The sequence below is a fragment of the Danio rerio genome, chromosome 6 (assembly GCF_052040795.2).
Source record: "Danio rerio strain M-AB ecotype USA chromosome 6, GRCz13ab, whole genome shotgun sequence".
NCBI classification, from domain to species: domain Eukaryota; kingdom Metazoa; phylum Chordata; class Actinopteri; order Cypriniformes; family Danionidae; genus Danio; species Danio rerio.
This window is the reverse complement of record NC_141026.1, coordinates 18,895,461-18,917,854: the sequence shown is the minus strand read 5'-3', so window position 1 is coordinate 18,917,854 and position 22,394 is coordinate 18,895,461. Positions and strand designations below refer to the sequence as shown.

Below are 22,394 nucleotides of genomic sequence, written 5' to 3'. Positions count from 1 at the left end.
TCCAAAAACCTGTAGTTTCTCTGTCGCAGCTCTATCGCTTAAACCAGGTTAGTTATAATTATGATAAAATGCCCGTAATGATGCTCTAAACTACGTCTTTAGAGAAAAGAAACTTAATTTCTTTGTGCAAATTATACACGCACACGCATTTAAAATAGAATTCAATATTAGATTTAGTAAAAATATGCACTCGCTTTCCATATTAACTGAAATATATGTAAATGACACAAACAGGGCTAATGTTTGCTTTACTAATATTATTGAGAAGTTAAACATTACACATTCTATTCTAAAACATATCACTTACAAAAGCTAACACGTATTCTAATATCATATAAATCATAAAAATAAATAAATAATAAAGGCTATTTATTATAAAATGAAATGTAATATTTTTTATTTATTAGAAATGAAAAAATGATACTTTAATAATAATATTAATGATGGTGATGATGATGATTCTTATTATTATTAAGAAGGATATTTATTTATTTATTATTATTATTTTTTTAAATCTACTTTTACAATTTAACACATGTAAACCACTTTAGAAAGTTCTAACTGGCAGGCCCATGTCATATACAGTACAGATAGTTAATAAATGACCCAATATAAATGAAAAGAATTACCGTATGCTTTTTGTTTTCACAAGCTTTGGAGACGTAACATAAATTCCGCTTTTAAATAATAGGTCACCTATAGCTTTCACCATGAGGCTGTGTTCAAAATGACATCAATGTTTTCAAAGTGCACTGCGAAGGGAGCACAGTTGTAAACTGTAAGATCTGTAAGATCACGAAAACTGAACTGTAAAAATAGTTTGAATGCAAATTACACCTAAGAGAGATGACTTTAATGTTTTTTTTATTTTTTAATAATTGCAACTTTGAATGTTAAAATGTTCTAAATGAATAGGGCATAGGGGGATAACTGAGAATAGAACACAGTCAGGAACAATGTTTCTAACTACAGCTCCAGATAGTTGGAAAGATGTCTTCTTTGTGGCAGCAAAAGTATCTTAAATCAATCAAATGTAAAGACACAACTGGAATGATTTAATTATGTTAATTATTTAGAGAAAAAAGTATTATTATAATACAAATATTAAATAATAATAATAATAATAGGGCATAGGGGGATAACTGAGAATAGAACATAGTCAGGAACAATGTTTCTAACTACAGCTCCAGATAGTTGGAAAGATGTCTTCTTTGTGGCAGCAAAAGTATCTTAAATCAATCAAATGTAAAGACACAACTGGAATGATTTAATTATGTTAATTATTTAGAGAAAAAAGTATTATTATAATACAAATATTAAATAATAATAATAGTTTTATTTATAATATAATTCAAATTTTAATTTAAAATATTCAGTATAGCTATTTATATATGGGTAAATAAATGTTTTTTTTTTGGGTGGGGTGCAGTTGAGGGGGGCTCGTGGCCCAGTAGAGCTTTACCCCTGAGACTAACAAGGGGAACAGTGGAGATAAACTGGAAGACCTGGAGCTCGGCAAAGAGGTAGAACTGCTTGAACAGACTGAAAAATGGAGTTAGTTTCCAAAGAAATTTATTGAGATTAATTATAGACCTGATATCTTTCTCTTTGGCAGATTTGTACGAAGCATGTGGAAGAACAGGGAAACACACCTCAGTAATCACAAGTGCATCATAATAAATTAGGTACAGCCTTACATTTTTAAGTTGAATCAAATTAACTTCATCAAACATTTTAATTTACATATTTATATTTTTACAGAGTGATAGTCGGGTATTTTCTTTGGACGGACGGACGGACGAACGGATAGATAGTATTGAACAAGCAGGTAGAGCTCTGTTGATGTTTTCTTTGTCTTTTACAGAGTGGAGTGGAGAATTTAGGGAATCACATCTCAGCAATGATAAGAAACTGCTGGTCAGGTATCACCTATCACCGAAAGATGTCCAAGAGGAAGGGGGTGGTGGTGGGCTTGAGCTGGGCTCAGACTATAGGAGTTTTAAAAACCTAACCGATAATGAAATCTGGTTGCTGTGAACACATGAGGAGAATCTTTGGCGAGTTTATTAGCCCACCTCAAATCTTAAATATGTGCAAAGTACAAAATATGAAAACTGCGCCACAGCACACAAGATGTTAAGGTTATCCTGACCGATGGAGCACATCATTCTCTTTGTCAAAAATTACTATTTATTATTTTACTAATATTAGATTATTAAATTATGCGGTGGTTCGGTTCTGGGTTTTTCGGGGTCGACTGCTATTCTCGACTCCTAATTTTGGAGTCAGTAGAATCGACTCAAGAATCGACACCTTTTACATTCACTTAAAATAGTGCAAGGATTAAACATGCTGTATCATATCGTTCTTTATACAAGCAGTTCTCCTGTGGTCAGACAAAATCAGCATTTTAAATCATCTGCAGTCAAAATAAAATAATAATCAGCCTATACTTTTTTTTAATTTAGAAAATTACATTGCGACCTTCGAGACAGAAAGTTAAAACCTCAATTTATTATCAAAATATTTAATGAAAAGATGTGTAGCAGCAGTTCAATAACAAATTAAAAAACACCCCAATTGAGCCCAAACAACGCTTAAATAAAAATCATGAAATACCCTTAATATCTTCTTAATATAAATGTTTGATACATGAATACAGAGTATGAGTGAACAAAATAATCTGGAGTAGTGAACAGTCTGAGGTTGTTTAGTACTATATTTGTTTTAAAGGCAACAGAGGCTCTAACTCAGGGGTGTCCAAACTCGGTCCTGGAGGGCCGGTGTCCTGCAGATTTTAGTTCCAACTTGCCTCAACACACCTGCAAAGATGTTTCTAGAAAGCCTGGTAAGAGCTTGATTAGCTAGCCCAGGTGTGTCTGATTGGGGTTGGAACTAAACTTTGGAGGACACTGCCCCTCCAGGACCGAGCTTGGACATGCCTGCTCTAACTGATTAATAAACAATATAGCTAGATTTCAATTTGATTTAATGACAGATTAAATATTAACCCCCTACACAAAATTCATAACAAACCTAAAATAATAAATAAAATCAGCTGTGCCTCAAAACATATCATATTGCTCTCTCTTGTAAATTAGATTTTTTTATGTGTTCTTTTAAACAGCCTATTACTTTACTTTTAAATATCACTTTTGTTTTGTGCAATTTGTTCATTGTAGTTAAATAAGGGTTTGTTTATGGGACAGCATAAGCCGGAAGAAAAGGAGTGAGTCAGAGCTGTTTTTGAACTTAGCCTTGTCTCTATTTGTATTTAAAAATCCTCTTTTTGAAATGAATTTCGTTTGTTATTAATTGTATTTTAATTTTAATGTATTTAATTTGTAGTTATTTACAAAATAAACAAGAAGAATAGCCCAAATATTAGAGCTAAATTGTATTGATAACACAGCAAACTTGACATCGCAGGCAGATCATCTTTAAAACCAAATTGCACAAAGTTGTGTTTCATAGGTATTTAAAAGTGAAAGCAAACTTTCTCTGCAGCACTAAATTTATAATTGCCTTCAGAGTTCATCGTGCTCGAGAATGAGCATTATAACTGCAGCTTAAAACAGCTTCATTCAGGAGGATTTGAAAAAAACAGACTCAACTCTCATATTCCTGTCCTGAAGTCGATTTCAGTACTAGGTTCATTGAGAGTCGAGGAGTCGACTCCCCGTCCCTAATGCCCAGACAAATGTCTAATAATAATAATAGACTTATAATCTCTCCATCATGCCACGATGTGCTGTGCTTTCTTGCTCAAAAGCTAAATTGTTACCTGTTGCACTGCCTATATTGTGTGTAAAAATAATCTGTTATAGCATATAGAGCTACTCTATGTCGGTTTACGGCACTAGACACAGGCCTCACAGAAAAGATATATCTGTGATTTCTAAAAGCACATTTTAATGTTGAAGCTTTTTGTTTTTTGGAGATAACTAGCAATTTAGTAGGCATAGCTACCCAGCTACATCTGGCTCATAAATATTCACACACAGAATAACGTTAGTGGCTAATGAAAACTGATCATTTAAGCTTATTATAAATGAATTATATTTATTTATTTTGTAAAAGTAACGTGATTCTCTTCAGCTCTTTAGTGATGCTTGGAGTTCGTTGTCCTATCCACAAACTGAATAACTCACTTTTTTAATAACTTATTATTAATTTAGTAATATTTGACCAACTGCCACTACAGGAAAACACTAATATCCTGCACTCGAAATAGGCTACACTACGTCTCAGTTTGCGTAGCTGTTCATGCAGTTAGCCTGTAAAATTTAATTAACACACGCAAGTTGAGCCGCAAGTGTCTTTTCAATTTGCTCTCACACACAAACATTCATTTCATAAATGCGTATTATATATAGCTAATAATAATTGGCAATTGGGATGTTTATAAGGGTCTGACATGCAGGCAGTGGACAGCAGAATGAAGAAATGTTGATTTGATATGTCTAAACGAATGTTCAATTATAATTATATCAATTATTCACACACATACACTATGGCCAATTTAGTTTATTCAGTTCACCTATATCGCATGTCTTTGGACTGTGGGGGAAACCAGAGCACCCAGGGGAAAACCACGCGAACATGGGGAGATCATGCAAACTCTACATAGAAATGCCAACTGACCCAGCTGGGACTCAATCCAGCAACCTTCTTGCTGTAAAGCGACAGTGCTAACCACTGAGCCACCCTGTCACAATGATATTACTATTTATGACAATAATTGAAATCTCTCCATCTCTTGCTGCGATGGCTGTGCTGTGTTTGACTAGCAATAGCTCGGCTTTTAGATTGCTAGAGCCTCTTTAAAAGTGAAATTGTACCTGTCACGCATTTAATAAGCACAGTAGTGTAGAAAAATAAAATAATTCACTCAGTGCAACACCCCTGATCTTCAGTTATCACTTACTGTCAAATTATTCTCATAGATTAAAATATTGTTTACTGGACTAGGCTATATAGACGTTGACCTAATGATTTTATAGGCTATTGAACTCATTCTATCCTCATCACAGAAAAATAAATAAATTAATGTATAAAAACACAGTTTAGTTTTTCTCAGTGGCTTTGGTGCATTTCTCACAACACTTTTTACATTTGCACAACAGTTAATGCATTTCTCAAAACAATTAGCACAAACTGCAAAACCTAGTTGATAACCTGAAAAAGTGAGTCACCTACTCAAAATGGATAGCTCATTCCTCAAAAGCAAGTATTGATGTCAATGAGAGTGTCAGTGTCATCAAGAGGAAAAGTCCTGGCAAGTGTTTATAAAAAGATAGTCAAATGGCTTTGTCATGTTTTTATTATGACAGTTTGCTCTATTTTTTTCAATGCAATAAAGTCTGATTTTGGTGGCACTTTCTGAAAATGCTCAAGACAGCACTATATACTATTTGCTCAGCCATTTGAAAACTACAGTAAAGTTAGACATCACTGCATTTAGTGAGGAATCTGATTACAAGACACTGAATATGTATGTTTCACATTTTTACTGCAGATGCTCTTTGCAATTCTAATTTATTCACAGCATTGTGCAAAAGAATAAATACACTCTTATTTACAACAAACATAAACTCCCTTTGGGCAGAGCTGTGCACAACTGTAAACAATATGTGCTGTGCACAACTTTCAAACATTAAGTACATATTGCAACTGAACCTACAACATACACAGGTCTGTAAATCATTCATGAAATTGTTCAATTTAGAAGACATTTTCTGGAAAATAAAGATGTAAAAGTTTTAATAAAATTTTCTTGTCAGATTTCGACAACTAGTTCAACATTTTTGTATGTAATGACTCAAGTAATGAGATGAGGACTATTAGTTTTTAAATGGAATGACTTTTCAGCATTCACAAGTTTAGTTTATTTTGACTGACATGACATAAGCGAATGATAATTTTATAAACAGCAGAGAGTTGTATGAAAGCAATTGATACATGTCCAAAAGCATTCACAATTTGTTGGAAGGAATGAGAAACTGCTACTATGATGTGCACAAATGACTAATAGTTTTGAGAAATGCATTAACTGTTGTGCAAATGTAAATAGTGTTGTGAGAAATGCACCAAAGCCACTGAGAAAAACTGTAATATGTTGAATCATTTTGGGTTTTGGAGATAACTGGCAACGTTCTAGTGCCCGGCTACACATGTGTCATCAATATCTGCACACCGCTATAAGAATAACGTCAAATCTGGCTATTAATAAAGGATAATTCAAGCTTATTAAAAAAATGATATATTTATTTATTTATTGAAAGCAACATGATTCTCTCCAGCTCATGGCTTTGTTAATACTGAATAGGTTTGAACTGCTGTGATCAGCCCGATTTGAAATTCTGGATTTCAATCATGTCTGTTATGATCAGGGAGGCTGCGATTTGTGTTCAAGATGGCGAGGTGCAAGATTCTATCTTTAAACGGCTCACATTACCAGATAATCTGCGCTGAGAACCGATCAAAGTCCTCGACAAGATTTCATCTCCGATTCTCGGGAGGTCAAAATAAATTGGACTAAAACTTCTGTAGTCTGAGCTCAGCTTTAGATAGATAGATGTATTCTCTGCGGCAGGCGTTTCTTTTTCAGGTAGTGGACACACAACAGACAGAAGAAGGAAACTCACAAGAGCATCAGTGGAGATTTGTCTAAGGAACGCTGGAGAACATTTAGTGCACTGCAGGAGTTCAGCAAGCATGTAGAGCTCTGTCAGTCCTGTCTTTGTCTTTTACAGTCTGGAGTGCAGCTTGTGGAGAAATATAGGAATCACACACCTCAGCAATGACTGGACACTGATGGTCAGGAGTGTCCTTTAAAAACAGGTGGATAGGTGCATGGCATGAATGTCCTTCCAAGAGGAAGAGGGTAGTGGTAGACATGGATTGTTAGCTAGATGTCTTCTCTGTGGCTGTTATTTATTGTAGGTAATGGACATACAGCAGGGAGAAGACAGAGACTCACAAGAGCATCAGTGGAGATTTTTTTTAAATTGCCGGAGAACCGCATGTGCATTGCAGGAGCTCAGCCATCAGTTAGGGCTCTGTTGGTGCTGTCTTAGTCTTTTGCAGACTGGAGTGAAGCAGAAAGAAGAGAGTCACAAGGGAACAGAGGAGATATGTCTGAAGAGCACTGGAGAAAACTTTGTTTATTGCTGGAGATCAGCAGCATGTGAAGTTTTGTTAGTCTTGTTTTTGTCTTGTATGTCAGATTACACTGGGGCATGTGGAGAAACGGGACTCACACCTCAGCAATGACTAGAAACTGATGGTCTGGTTAGTCATTTTACTGAATAGATAGGTGGATAAATGAATGAAAAATAGATGTCCTTCCAAAAGGAAGGGGGTGGAGGTGGGCATAGATTGTTAGATGTCTTCTCTGTGGCAGTTATTTAAATTGTTCACTGTTAACCCTTGATGTAGATTATGCGGTAAATAACTCTAAAATAGCCAGTGTTCTGCTGTAATGAAAGGAAACAGTATTTTACTGTAAAACCAGCAGGATTTGTATGAAATTAGATCATGCAAAGAACTAATGACTGTAATTTACTTTATGTAGCCATTACAGGTAGTAACTGTGGTAATAAATGGTAAATTACTGTTCATCTACTCTGATGCTTTATGTGGATATTTATAGAAAGTGGCATTTATTTTAAGACAGAAAACAATGGTTTAGGCATTAACACACACATACACTGGCTGTCCGTCTTATTCTAAACACAAATGTGTTGCCCATTAAGGGAGCCACAGGTGTTTGATTTGTTTACTTCTGAGTGTGCTCTATTCTCTGTCTGTCAGTTCAGATGCAGAGTCTGATGTGTTTTAAGCTCTAAATAAGAATCTACAATGAGTGTAAAGGAGTAAATGTGTTCAAATATTTTGAGGGTTTCTAAAATAATGTCTGTGTGTTAAATCCAATTGTTGTTATCCTGAACTGTGCACTTGAAAGCTACATCGTTAGCTAGTTAACATCTCCTCACACTTCTTACATGACTTTCATTGAAGTATATGTATTAATTGGACAACTCATCTTTAATGGTTTTGCCATAATGTACAGATGCAAACAGTGTAATGTGCCTTTCTGGAACTAAGCAGATTTTATACACATTAAAATCCTTCAATTTTTTTTTATCTCCTCAGTTAGATAACGTGCACAGAAATCCTCACAGGGAATCATAACAAAGGATTCATACTGTACAGCCATCCACACACAGACCTCCACTGTCAGGTTGTAAATTTGTTAATGTGTTACTTGTTACTTGGAAAAGTCATATTATTTCATAACTTGTGTTACTTGTAATGCGTTACCCCCAACACTGTAACCATCGATGTCAAACTCAGTTCCTGGAGTTCCCCCCCTACTTCAACACACAAGTCCTACTGTATATACACTGCATGTGTTGTTCATTATTGAACCTTTTTGTTTCATTGTAAATAGAAAATGTCTTCATACCTGCTGATTTGTTTAATTTTGTTAGACTTTTTCTGTTGTTTGTTTGTTTGCTGCCAAAACAATAAAATACATTTGTCTGAAGAATTGATTTGCTTTTTATTTTTCATAACAGTTCAGAAAACTGATTAATTTGAGTTAAACTACAATAACTACTGTATATATGATTTACCATTAATGTGTGTGCAGTAGCGATTATGCTGTGAGTACAGAACTACAGTACAGTAATTAACTGTAAGCAGTTTCCAGTTAGTTTCCGCTACTGCTCTGTTACACTAACACTGTTCCCAGTATTCCACTGTAAAAAAGTCAAACCTGGTAAGATCTAATACATTTATTACAGTATTTATTATTTGTTAACATTAGTTAATGTAAATAAAGTTTCATTGTTAATTCATGTGAACTCACTGGACATTAACTAATATTAACAATTTAATTTAATATTACATTAATAACAAAACAGCCCAGACCTGGCAATGGTCATGCAAGCAGACTAGCTTTTCTCACACTGAAGCATATATATGCATAAACACTCCTCAAAGATCTCTCTTAAATGAATGTTTTCTGCAGAATGCTTTATTTTAATATATTTGTGCATAAACATTAGATCAGTCAATATCAAAGTCAAAACTGTAAACAAAAAACTTCAAAAAAAATCTTAGGATTACATTTAAAAAATGAGTTCACCCAAATGGTTCACGCCACTGGTACTTCACAGCTACTGTGGGGTCACCCATTGTGGAGAGATCTCAGCTGAGATGCCCAACCAAGACAAACCACCTGATTCTGGACAGCAGAAGATTGGCCCGACGCCCAGAAAGAAGATGTTGCCTGAATGACCGGAAGAAACTTTAAAATGACCGGAGTTACAGATGGACCAAGCTACTGTAAGCTCTTCTCTGGAATAAATATAACACACACACACACACACACACACACACACACACACACACACACACACACACGCATAGAATAACACGAAATAAGTCTTGCAGACATTAAGAATTAAATATTTATAGGTCAAATATTTATTAATAACCTTCATTTAAAGAATATTTTAATAATAATAAAATTAAAAAAAGTTTTCAGTGTCTTGAAATGGCCGAGTACTTTCACTAAAACACATTGAAATGAAGGGATTATTTCATCAAACATGTAAAACTTACGATCCTGAGGAAAAATAAAAAGAAGTGACCACTATAAAGTTATTGGTTATCCTGAATTAAATTAATGCAAATTATTGAGAAAATTCCATGTTTAATGTTATAAAATTGACTCGAAAAAGTGAAAAATTTTCAATTCATCATTGTGTTAAATGTGAAAAGAAGCAAGTAAACACACAAAATAATCTACAATAAAAAAGAAATTGATTTAAATGACACAAAATGTGTAAATGACACAAATTTTGACACACGCACAAATGTATGTGGAGTCGACCATCCTGCCGCCAAACAAATGTCAGAAAGGGCTGAGCCCGAAATAGACGCTTTGGAGGCCCCGACAGCCCTTGTGGAGTGGGCCTTAACAAATTTAGGTGCAGGGCGTCCAGCAGCCTGATAGGTAAATGAGATAGTCTCAACTAGGGTCCGAAGCAGACCAGTAACTGTTCACTCTTTCTCCAGTTGATAACCCGGTTAACATATGTATTCAGAGCTCTAACTGGGCAGAGTAAGTTTAACTTCTCTTGGTCTGACGACTGAAATGGGGGCGGCCTGTAGCACAGCAGGTCTCACCACATGAGTGGGCACCTTAGGCACGTACCCCGGTCTGGGATAAAGAAAGGCTTTGGACATGCCTGGAGCAAACTCCAAAAATGAAGGTGCAACCGACAAAGCCTGGAGGTCACCAACCCTTTTTAAGGAAGAAATAGCTAATAAGAAAGCTGTTTTTAGTGTCAGAAACTTATCTGACGCCTCCTGCAGTGGCTCAAATGGGGGAACAGAGATGCCCCCGAGCACCAATGTTAAATCCCATGTCGGTACCCTGTGTGTGCTGACAGGCCTTAGCCTTATGGCTCCACGAAGGAAGCGACGAATTAGCGGATCCTGTCCTAGTGACTCATCATCTAGGGGAGAACGGTAGGCCGCTATAGCTGACACGTACACTCTCAGAGTGGATGCAGCTAACCCAGCAGACAGGCGATCTTGGAGAAATTCCAGCACTGAGGCTGTCCTCCCGCCTGGGACAGAAGGTCCTTACTGATGGGGATCTCCCACGAGAGACCCGCCAGCAGGGCTATGAGGTCCGAAAACCAAATCCTGGTAGGCCAAACCGGGGCTACCAGCAGTAACTGTACTCAGTCTTGACGGACCCTCTCCAGGACTCCTGGGAGCAGAGCGATCGGGGGAAAAGCATACAGACGTAGCCTCGGCTATGTCTGAACCATGGCAACCAGTCCCAGAGGGGCTGGATGCGAGAGAGAAAACCATAGTACGCAATGCGTGGTCTCTTGGGAAGCAAACAGGTCTACCTGCGCTTTCCCTAATCTTTCTCAAATGGACTCCACCACCTCGGGGTGAAGAAGTTTCCATTCCCTGAATCTCACCCCCTGCCTCGACAGGAGATCTGCTCCCATGTTCAGATGGCCCGGGACATACATTGCCCTGATGGACAGGATTTTGTTCTGGGCCCACAGGAGGATCCGATGTGCTAGTTTGCATAGCATTCGAGACTTCAGACCCCCCTGCTGGTTGATGTAAGCGACAACCAATGTGTTGTTTGTGCAGACTAAAACATGATAGCCCCTTAGATCTGGGAGAAAGTGTTTTAAGGCCAGAAACACGGCCATCATCTCCAGGCAGTTTATGTGCCAGTAACGATGATGTTCTCCCCATCGTCCCGCTGCGGGAAGCCCCCTCAGGGTTGCTCCCCAGCCCGTTAGAGAAGCATCTGTCATAAGCATGACGCGATGACAGACAGCCCCCAACACTAGGCCCTGGGACAGGAACCAGGGCATTTTCCACATACTTAAGGCTCGAAGGCTCATGAGATCCAACAACCTCTGAAAGTGTTTCACAGTGATGAACTGGCCTAGTTTGACTCTGTGTACGGTTGACTGAATCGAAGCGATTCATGGCGGGGACAGACGTGCTCGCATCGTCATGGAGTCCCATAGCACATCTAAAAAAATGGTCGTCCTGGCTGGAACAAGCACACTTTTTGCGGTGTTTAACCGAAACCCCAACCTTCTGATATGGGTGAGAACGACATCTCGATGCCGAACTGCCATATCGTGAGTCTGAGCTAGAGTTAGCCAATCGTCTATGTAGTTTAGGATACGTATACCCTGCATACGAAGTGGAGCTAGTGCCGCTTTGACTATTTTGGTAAAGGTTCGAGGTGACAGAGCTAGGCCGAATGGAAGAACCCGATACTGGAACGCTTCGCCCCCGCAGGCGAACCTCAGGTATTTCCTGTGTTGGGGAAGGATGGAAATATGGAAGTATGCGTCTTTCAGGTCTATCGTCACAAACCAGTCCTTGGACTGAATTTGTGACACCACGTTTTTGATGGTTAACATCCTGAACCTGAGGGCCCTGACGGACCGATTTAGATTTCTCAGATCTAATATGGGACGCAATCCCCCATCCTTTTTGGGAACTATAAAATACCGACTGTAAAACCCTGACTCTCTGTCGAGTGGGAGAACACGCTCTATTGCGCCTTTTATTAATAAGGCCAGTACTTCCTGTTCCATAACCAGAGCCTGTTCTGGCTTCACTATGGTGGGTGCAATACTGTTGAAGCGAGGTGGGCGTGCACAAAACTGTATTTTGTAGCCATGTTCTACTGTGAACAGGACCCACTGGGACACCATCGGCAGGTGTTTCCACGCTGCCAAAAAATGTGCTAGGGGTACCAACCTCTCGAGACTGGCATCTGGTTGTTCTTTGACCCCCCTGCAGAGGGGGTGGGGCCCCCAATGCCCTCAGACACTGAGGAACGCCCACCCCGGGAGACACAGAGCCCCCCACCAACATAAGTGGTGAGGTGGCCTCTCCCTTTCTCCACGGACCCTGGTTCAGTGAGAGCGCTGAATGGTGCTCTCGGTGTCCAGGGGGGGCCCTGGAAAGCCTGACTCCCAACACGTCAGGACTTTGTTTTATCCTTTGTACTTCATGATATGAGGAGCTGGTTGACGGCTGGGGCTGTCTTTTAACAGCCCCCTGACTTTTTGATCTTGGGGGGAGAAAGTCCCAGATGGAGCTAGAGCGTTTTTTAACTCTGTCGAAGGATTCGGCGACGCGATCGACGGCGTCACCGAAGAGCCCTGAGCTCGATATTGGAGCGTCCATAAAAATAGCTCTATCGGTTTCTGACACTTCTGCTTGTGTCAGCCAGAGGTGCCGCTCAGTAGCCACCAGGGTAGCCATAGATCGCCCCAAACTAGAGGCTGCCTCTTTAGTAGCTCTTAAAGCTAGATCTGACGCCCGAAGAGCTTCTCGAAGCTGTTCGGGTGTTGCTCCCCCACCATCTAGGCACTCTTTAATTAGGTCAGCCTGATATGCCTGCAGCACTGACATGGTGTGCAGGCATCCAACAGACTGACCAGCCGTCATATATGCTTTGCTGACTAGACCCGATGTTACTCTAAATGGTCTCGACAACAAAGGAGGGACCCTTGCAGATTTTAGATCTGAACGACGATGACGTGCTAAGTCCTCTTCTATCATTGGCATTACTGTACATGCCTTTTCCCCTAGCCCACGAACTGCTGAATAAATAGCTGTTTTTGGTGTCATTAACCGTGCTGAATACGGATTTTTCCATGATTTAGAAACCGCATCATGTAGTTCTGGACAAAAGGGGAGGTCCCTTAGTGGAGGATCTACTCTGCTGGGTAATTCTCTCTCATCCAGCATTCCTGTCAGACGCAGCTGCTGCTGCTCACGTGCTGGCTGCCAATCTATTACTTCGAACCTGTCAGCAGCACGTGAAATCACCTCCACTAACTCCTCATATTCCACTGACTGGGGCGGCAGATTCCCCGACCCTCTTTGTATTTGTTGCTGCAGCGCCTCGGTTTCCTCGGAAACGAAGGACGCCGCCCTCCCACGAGGCGCAGAAGAAACCGCAGAGCGTGCTTCTGACGCTCCCGAAGGAGGATTAGATCTCACGGATCCAGAGAGAGAAAGGACAGAGTCCGTCTCCATCTCATCCGCCAGATCTAGCTGCGAACCCCACGACCGAAGTCGACGCTTAGCCTCAGCACGAGCGGGACCCGAACCGCGAGGAGCATGCACCACGGGAGCTTTATTAAAGAACTCCCTCCGACTACGCAGCTCTTTACGGGAGAGAACGTCACAGTGTCCACAGTCAGCATTCTCAAATGCTGCCAGGGCATGCTCTTCTCCCAAACACTCTAAACACAAATCATGTGAGTCACCAGTGTTGTAAAAAAATAAATGAATGAGTGAAAAAAGAGAAGAGAGAGAACCCAGTCCAGGAGACTCGAAACAAGCAGAATTCCTTTATTGAGACGTGTTGGTTAATCTGCAGTCAAACAGCGTCTTCAAGATGTCTATGTGTCTGCAAGAGCCTACTAGAGGTCCGCAGTCTGCAAGTTCTTTCACAAGTCTCTCACAAGTCTCACACAAGTCCGATTAGTCTAAGATTTCATGTCTATATTGTGTTCTTAGGAGGAGGGGATTTGGCTAAACAAAGCATGCAAATTAAGGGTTGTGGTCGGCAGGGTAAACTGCTTCTCAGGTCTAATCTCATCATGTTCTGGAGACAGAAACCGCCTGACCATTTGATCGAAAAGAGAAAACAATAGACACCCCATGCTGTGAAACTGATAATTGCATCACTTTGGCTTAGTCTGTAGTCAGCATGGGAAAAGTTAAATGACCCTCCTAGCTGGCATGTCAATGAAATAAAATAATTAAAAACCAGAGAATATAACTTTTTAGTTATACGTAGATTATTGTTAATTTGAAATTAGATGATAAAAATTTATATTTCCACACCAGCCGTAATAAAGCGAGGGCATGGAGGCACACAACGTTTAAAGTTTTTCTCTGCCATACCAAAATAAAAAAGTAAGTTGTCAGTTTTTTTGTATTTTGTGTATGCAAATCAGTAATGAAAGTTCACAGAAAGAGGGTGTATTTTCACGTGCGTGCTTCTTGAAAGCAAAGAAGTTGATACTGAATGCTCAGTACAGGCTTTTATACTCTCTGGTCTGACGACACCTGCTTAATTACATTAGATTGATTTCACATGTGCTTCAAGACGCGTATAAAAGAGGTGTTCCCCTAGCGTTCTGGTTAGACGCAGTGTTGAAGTTCCCTAGATGGGGAATTATTATTTTCTCACCCCATTACCACACACATCATTCGTCTATTACTTAAACTGATTTCTTCTTTTACTGATCTCTTCTTTTTCATAAAATATATTTCATCCTTTTGGCATCTTTGACAAATTATATGTTTGATTCCATTTGTACCTTTACATTTTGTAACAGACCCAAAGGAAAAAAATTCACTGCAAATAGCCATTAATTAAAACTTCATCATACCTTTCTCGTTTTATCCTTTTTCAATCACCTTCATCATTATATTCCTTTAATAATATACATTTACACAACTTTTTCAATTGATTATTATCCTGACATTGTTTGGGAGTCTGATCTAGACTGTTCCATAATTTCACATCACAGACAGACATACACAAACTTGTTAAAGTTGTCCTTGTTTACAACCTCCTAAACCTTAGTTCTTCTCTCAGATTATATCCTTCTTGTCTTTCTTCAAATAATTTTTGCATGCATTTTGGAAGTAATTCATTCCTAGCTTTAAACATAAATTGTGCTGTTTAAATTGAACCAAATCATTGAACTTGAGTATCTTTCATTTTAAAAATAAAGGATTTGTATGCTCCAAATAGCCCACATTTTCCATCAGTCTAATGACTTTTTTGTATTTTAAATGATTGATTGTATTTGAAAACAACATCAATTAGGACTAACAAAAACCAGAAACAACTATCTAACTAATGCTGAGATGACTTATGGATATTTGTGTGCAATAATTCCAAAATGTATGTCTAATCATTATTAAATATTAATGATGACAATAATACTAACAATGAATTACATCTCTCATGATCGTGCTGCCCTGAATGTGCTTGAATGTAAGTTTATAAATAAATTCATGGTTTGCATCAAACTAAAATGAAGAATTGCAGTAAGAAATATTTATTTTGCACTATTGTTTTTATCTAATAAATAATATTTCTGCTACAAAACAAACAAAAGATTATAATAAATCATTTAATTCAAGGCTGAAAGCTGCAAAACTGTTTTTAGTTAGTAACTCAAGAAAGAATGGACAATAGAAATTAATAAAAGTCTCACTTCTATCACTCTTTAAAGGTTTTGATCTGGGTTTGTGTCATTTTAAATGCTCAGTCTTGTTATGAGCTGATTTTCTTTCTTCTGTTTGTGGAAAGCAGGCGAGTCAGCGCACTAATTTATAAGCAGGCAGAGCAGGATTCTCGTGATGACCACCGGCACAATACTGCTCTTTGTTATGAGCCGCAGATTCAGTTTAAACTTAGCAAAGGCGAGCTTCTTTGTCGATGATGTGTACAGTGTTAGATTTCACATTTAGCGGACATTTGCGCTGAACACGCAGTGAATGCAACGCATCGAGCTACAGGCACCTTCTGTAATATTCGAGCTACAGGCACCTTCATAATGTAAATTATAAACAATATTGGACCTAAAACTGATCCTTGTGCTATGCCACACTTTATATTTAGATATGAAGATTTATGGTTGCCAATTTCCACAAACTGTTGCCTATTTTTTAAATAACTGCTTATTCAGTCCAAGGCTACTTCTCTAATACCAAACCTTTATCATTTGTTTACCAATATATTATCATTTATTGTTTCAAATGCCTTCTTTAAATCTATAAAAATTCCAACTACCTTCTCCTTTTTCTGATCTGGACGTAAGTGCCAGATAGAAAACCTCCTTGAGAAAGAAGGTCCTTTCTCAGGAGAATCTGTCAGGGAGGGTCTGTCCCGAGGAGTGTGAGTTCTGGAAACCAGGTCTGGGTGGGCCAGTGTGGTGCAACCAGCAAGATCTGCTCCTCGTCCTCCCTGACCTTGCACAGGGTCTGTACAAGAAGACTCACTAGGGAAACGCAAACTTGCCTGATACACATGTCCGAATCCAGCAGTGAGCCAGTGCATCTGTGCTGAGCGGAGCAGTGGCCGGTCTTGGGTAAAGCAAACAGGTAAACCTGAGTTTCTCCAAAACACCCCCATATCAGCTGGAGTACTTTAGGGTGAAGTTGGCACTTTCCTGGGAGTGTGAGCTGCATGACATTCCTTGGTGCTTCCCATTGACATCCCTGAGACATGCAACAAAAACCTAAAATTAATAACGAAATTTAACATGAACCTGTTTATTATAAGAACAATTAAGAACAATCAGTAAATAAAAGTGAATAAAAAGTTAAATGTGAAGTGCCATTAGAAACTCCTGGAATGTCAGTCGCTTTGTAAAAATGAACAGTATTTTACTGTAAATCAGGAAATTCTCCATTAGATTTATTAGTGTTTTATAACAGATTTGGACAGTTGCACAGTTTAACCATGCTTAATGTTGTGTTCAATGTTCTCTGTATTTCTCAGTTCTCCTGCATTTGTTCTGTTAATAGGTGTGGATGCCAGTTCACAGGCCAGTACTCATGAACTTTGAGAGACAGTTTTTGGGGAAACTGTATCATAGATAGGGGTGTAACGATACACTCAAGTCCTGACGATGCACTGAGGTCTTATGAAGCAAAGGAATCTCTCTCTGTGCAACAAAGTGAACATTATTTACAAATGTATCATCTGTAATATCTCTGTGGTAAACAAACGTGTGATTTCACGGCCATGAAACAGCATTATCAGCGTAATACAGGAAAACAGAATTGACCTTTTTGGGTGAAAATTAACCTTATACAATAAGTCGAGTACTGCAAAAAAAACAAGTTCAGTATTGCAAGTCCTTTCGTTTACACAAGCGATGCACATCAGCACATTTATATTTCACAGTTTCACATTATGATGTATCGTTATACCCCTAATCAAAGAAGAATGTAAAGAACACGCCTTGAACTCATTGTAATCTGTCTACTTTATATTTTCAGCTAATAGGCTGTATAATTGGACGTCAGGGCACCAAAATTAATGAAATCCGTCAGATGTCTGGGGCTCAGATCAAAATTGCTAATGCCATGGAGGGGTCATCAGACCGCCAGATCACCATTACTGGAACACCTGCCAACATCAGCCTGGCACAGTATCTTATAAACGCCAGGTGAGATTCAAAGCAAGTAACAGAATAAATGCTAAACACAGATGTGTGCAAGTTCTGAATTAAATGTACTTAATATTTTTATTTTAAAAAATACTGTAATCAAACGTAAAGGAATGCAAAAGTTTAAAGAGAAGTGTTATAGATACCAAGGCTGAATTTAATTGATGAATAAATAAAGTAAATGTACAACAATCTTTTATTATTACAGATTTATTTTTAAAGCTAAAGCTCACTTTTTAATGATCCTCACTAAACCAATGTTTCTATCTTGTCTTCAAAAATAATTCTATACTGATTTTTATTTAGGAAATATATTATTATTATCAGTAGTAGTAGTAGTAGTAGTGTTAGTAGTTAGCATAGCAGTAGTGGCAGCAGCAGTTTTTTTTTTCTTAGCAGTGTGGTTGAATTTGGTGGTGGTCAGTATTGCCAGGATAACATTTTTATTTTTTTTGAAAATGCAGTTGCAGGAAAGAATAATTCTTAATTAAATCTAGTTTAGAGTTATAGCACAGAAACTTAGCATGCTGAATGTCTAGCGGTTATTACTCTAATTTATTTCAAACTAATTGTTTTATTCATATTATACAGTATATTCAAATATATTTAAGTTATCATACATGTAATGTGAGCAATAAATTGTATGAAAATATGCTTCATTTTAAATTTGTAAGTGGCGAAACGGGCAGTCATGAATGTTGTGATTCTGAGAAAAATGAAATCTCATTTTAATTACGCTGTAAAAAGCAATTAGTTGACTATAAAAAGGTAAGTTAAGTCAACTTAATAGGTCCTCATATTTTTAAGGGAAGTCAATTGGTCACTTTTAAGGCAGCGGTTTTGATCCCTTCATTAAAGTAACTAATCGCTTTTTATAGGAAACAAAATGATGTTTTACATTTGAAGGTGACATTTATTCTTAATTTATTCTTAGTAACACAGTTTGTTTCATTCAGCACATGATATTCTTTGGTCTGAAAATAGTTATTGATTACAAACCAGATGATAGTCAGTGTTTAATGATTTATTTCAGCCTTCAGAAGGGCCTGATTGTTTAATCTTTGACATTTTTACTTGGCTCAACTTCATTTATGTTGACTGTGCTTCAAGTAATTGTAATAGTTTATAAAGCAATGTACTTTGTTTACATCTTTGTTTATTACCGTGATTTGCTGCATTGAGATTATTTGAGATTATATTGAGATTGACTTGGAGAACTGAAAGTGTGACGGTGTCACATTCGTCCAGACATACTTAAGAAAGATTAATTTAATCATGTAAGAACTGACCCTTTTGGGCAACGCAACTGTGATTAAAGTAAAGCAGCAAGTAACAGAAGCTGATTTGAATGTAATGTTGTGACTTTTTAACAGGTCATTTGCTGTTAAATTTGTATAATAAATAATAAATATATTCAAGTTTTTTTCCAATCTTGGTTTCAATAGATAGTGACTACATTGTGAGTTCTATTGTATCTCTGCTGTATTTGCTCAATGTTACAGTTCTCTGTTCAGAATGTTTATTATTTATATCACAGAAATGGGATTCATTCAAACGTAATGTATTATGTATGGATTTCAGTGTTGACTGCTGTAAGATTTTATGTGATTAATAATATGACATAAAATCTCATTTTTCATTGCAATCTCATTTTCACATCATTGCAAGGATACTTATGAAGGTAAAAATGAATATGTATTTGCTTCTGTCATTTCTATTTCTAAAGACAGTTAATTGTGCTCCAGTGACTTATAATTGTATAATCATGGCCATATTCTGAGTCTGAAATAGTGTTATTCTGAATGTCTTAACACCCTTGGCAGTCCTTATCCAGTATAACATCATATAACAGGTTATGTCACCATATACAAAATAGATCATGCGTTTTGCAAAGATAATCATTTATTTTAGGTCTGTAAGAATTGAAATATTACAAATATTTTTGATGTCTTTGACAATTCAAAACATGAGCTGAAAACAGGGCCAATGGACTCCACAACCCACCAGGGGGGAATGCGGGAAAAACCAGTTCCTGCTGCATTTGCATCTGAGTATGCTGAAACTCAGCTTCATCCCCCCAACTCACGCATATGGTCATTTCAATGTTTGAATGTTCTAGATTAACCAAACTGACTTTAACTATCATGTTTGATATCATTTGAAATGTCTCAGTGCGATTGGTACAATGGTCTCGTTCTCTCAGAAATAGACATAATCAAAACAATTGTCGTATTTTGTAGGATAAGGCTCTAACAAATACAAATTTACTTTAATCAGTACATGTGTGCAATTGTGTCCCCCCCACCCCCAATCATGGATCAGTCCAGCAGTCAAATCAGATGAAAATTTAGTTTCAGAAAACAAATAGTTTGTTCATTATTTTTAGTTGTGAACTCATTTTAAGCAAACAAATCTTTTAAAATGTGGAGATTGTGTTAAGATAAAAATATAGACAGGAAGACAGAGTGATATAAGATAAAGACAGCTAAATAAATAAGCAAATATAAAAAGTGCTTATTACTGAAGGACTTCTGGGTCTCATGACTCGAATTGCTTAGGGCCCCCAAACACCTAATCCAGCCCTGCTCATAACAAACAATCATCATGATCACGGTACAAAGTGTAGAGTAAACAATGTTATTAACACTATGAGCTGTATTTGTTAAAATAAATGTTAAATTATTGTGTGTTTCATTAGACAAACTGTTGAGATGATGAAAAACACGCAGTCTTATACGTTTTAGTTAAATTGTGATTCTCTGTGCTGAACATTGCCCCCTTGTGTTGTCTATGATCACTTACTGAGGAGAGACGTGACCCTGCACCACAAAAGCACTTTTTTATTTCTTTTAGTTTGAGCACATGCTTTTTAAAATGATTGAGTTGTTGAAACTTTGACCTACACATGAAAAAACAATATGTACATTTTAAATTATTTTCAAAATTATAATTGTATTCTAACCTGAAACTGAAGATCGTCTTAAAAAGAGATTTATTGCGCTATATTGGGATAATTTGCAATTTGATGTGCACAAAAGAAGAAAAACACAGTAGTGTTTACTTTAAATTCTCGTAAGAAGTTTAGTATTTGTATTTTTTCTAACTTTGAATTGAAGATTATATCAAAAAACTATTCAGCACGCTTCAATGTTGAAATTTTGTAGTTCTATGTCCACAAAAACACAATATTGTTCATTTCAAATTCTCATAGAAACTTTTCTTTTTTACCTAAAATTGAAGATCACTCAAAATAAAAAAACATTTGTTAAATATTAGCATGCGTGTATGGACATTTACTGAGTTTATTATCGACAGATCTGTGTTATAGTAAAACAATTCGGCTAGTTTAGATTTTTATGTTTTAAATTCAGACATCAAATATTGCAAATAAAGGTTTGGTCTAGTTAGTTCAGCACACTACAGACAGCATGATCATATCTAACTTAACAGTCTCCTGATTCCTCCAGTGTCTGTGTTCATTCATTCATTTTCCTTCAGCTTAGTCCCTTTATTCATCAGGGGTCGCCACAGGGGAATGAACTGCCAAAATATCCAGCATATGTTTTACACAGCAGATGCCCTTCCAGCTTCAACCCAGTACTGAGAAACATCCACACACTCTCACATGCACAAACACACTATGGCCAATTTAGTTTATTCAATTCACATAAACCACATGTCATTGAACTGTGGGGGAAACCCATGCCAACACATGGAGAACAATCAAACTCCACACAGAAATGCCAACTGGCCCTGCTGGTACTCGAACCAGCGACCTTCTTGCTGTGAGGTTACAGTGCTAACCACTGAGTCACTGTGCTGCCCTTGGTTTGAACATTTACATTTTAGTGAAACCAGTAAAGACAAAAAAAACTGCTGTAATTGCGTATAAAATAACTTTATTGTTTATGATTTATTTAACACCTTCCCCTGTTTTTCTCTAAGTGGTCTAGAAACTGTACATTTGTCTACTGTAGACTAGCTTGTGTGTGTGTGTGTGTGTGTGTGTGTGTGTGTCTTCAGCTCGTACAGCTTCACACAGAGCCTCACAGATGCAGCAGAGGAAGCTCAGGATCAGGATCTGTTCTCCTCAGTTCCTCTGCCCCTCCTGCTCTCCTTCTACAAATCATTGACAGCATTTATCTACACTGAACCTGACAATGCAACCCAAGCCATGACTGCTGGATTTAGATAAGTGTAATGTCACTGGCCACCTGTGCAGTGCAACCAGGGATGGCTCTCAATGTCATCTAAACTGGGCCGATCAGCCGGTGCTGCACTGAGACACCAGCGAATCAGCTGACGGCACTCTATTACACACAACACCGTCTTCAGAACCACACAACAACACACTTCTGCTCGCTCACTAGGCTATCTCTAAATGTGTCTGAATCTCTTACCTGTTGACAAGCTCCTAGGGAAGGTCAGTCTGCTTCTGGACGTGACCCTCTGTGCGCCTCTGAATGGGAAACGGTCACACAGGATGTTGTAGAGCGTCACTCCTACTGACCAGACTGTAGCTGGAGTCGCATGGTAGCGATGTCTACGAAACCACTCAGGAGGAGCGTATGCAGGAGTGCCTGAGAGACATAAGAAGACCACAAACAT

At 37.9% G+C, this 22,394-nt stretch overlaps 2 protein-coding genes and 1 long non-coding RNA gene across 3 annotated transcripts in view; 1 reads left to right on the top strand and 2 right to left on the bottom strand.

The window, feature by feature from the left end:
- Positions 1 to 22,394, bottom strand: part of LOC147843474 (uncharacterized) — a 388,615-nt gene that overhangs the window by 304,874 nt on the left and 61,347 nt on the right. The gene's annotated exons all lie outside the window — the stretch shown is intronic.
- LOC147836301 (uncharacterized) lies at positions 1,436 to 2,623 on the top strand. Its single transcript, XR_015493567.1, has 3 exons — positions 1,436 to 1,523; positions 1,616 to 1,685; positions 1,762 to 2,623. It is a non-coding gene; the product is annotated as an uncharacterized LOC147836301 (long non-coding RNA).
- Positions 21,669 to 22,394, bottom strand: part of LOC137488043 (serine/threonine-protein kinase pim-3-like) — a 74,078-nt gene continuing 73,352 nt past the window's right edge. The window contains exons 6-8 of the mRNA XM_087257083.1: positions 22,187 to 22,366; positions 22,001 to 22,096; positions 21,669 to 21,905 (exon numbers count right to left, since the gene is read on the bottom strand). Of these exons, the coding sequence (XP_087113209.1) occupies positions 21,877 to 21,905; positions 22,001 to 22,096; positions 22,187 to 22,366 (305 nt within the window). The 3' untranslated portion in view covers positions 21,669 to 21,876. The remainder of the gene's footprint in view (positions 21,906 to 22,000; positions 22,097 to 22,186; positions 22,367 to 22,394) is intronic.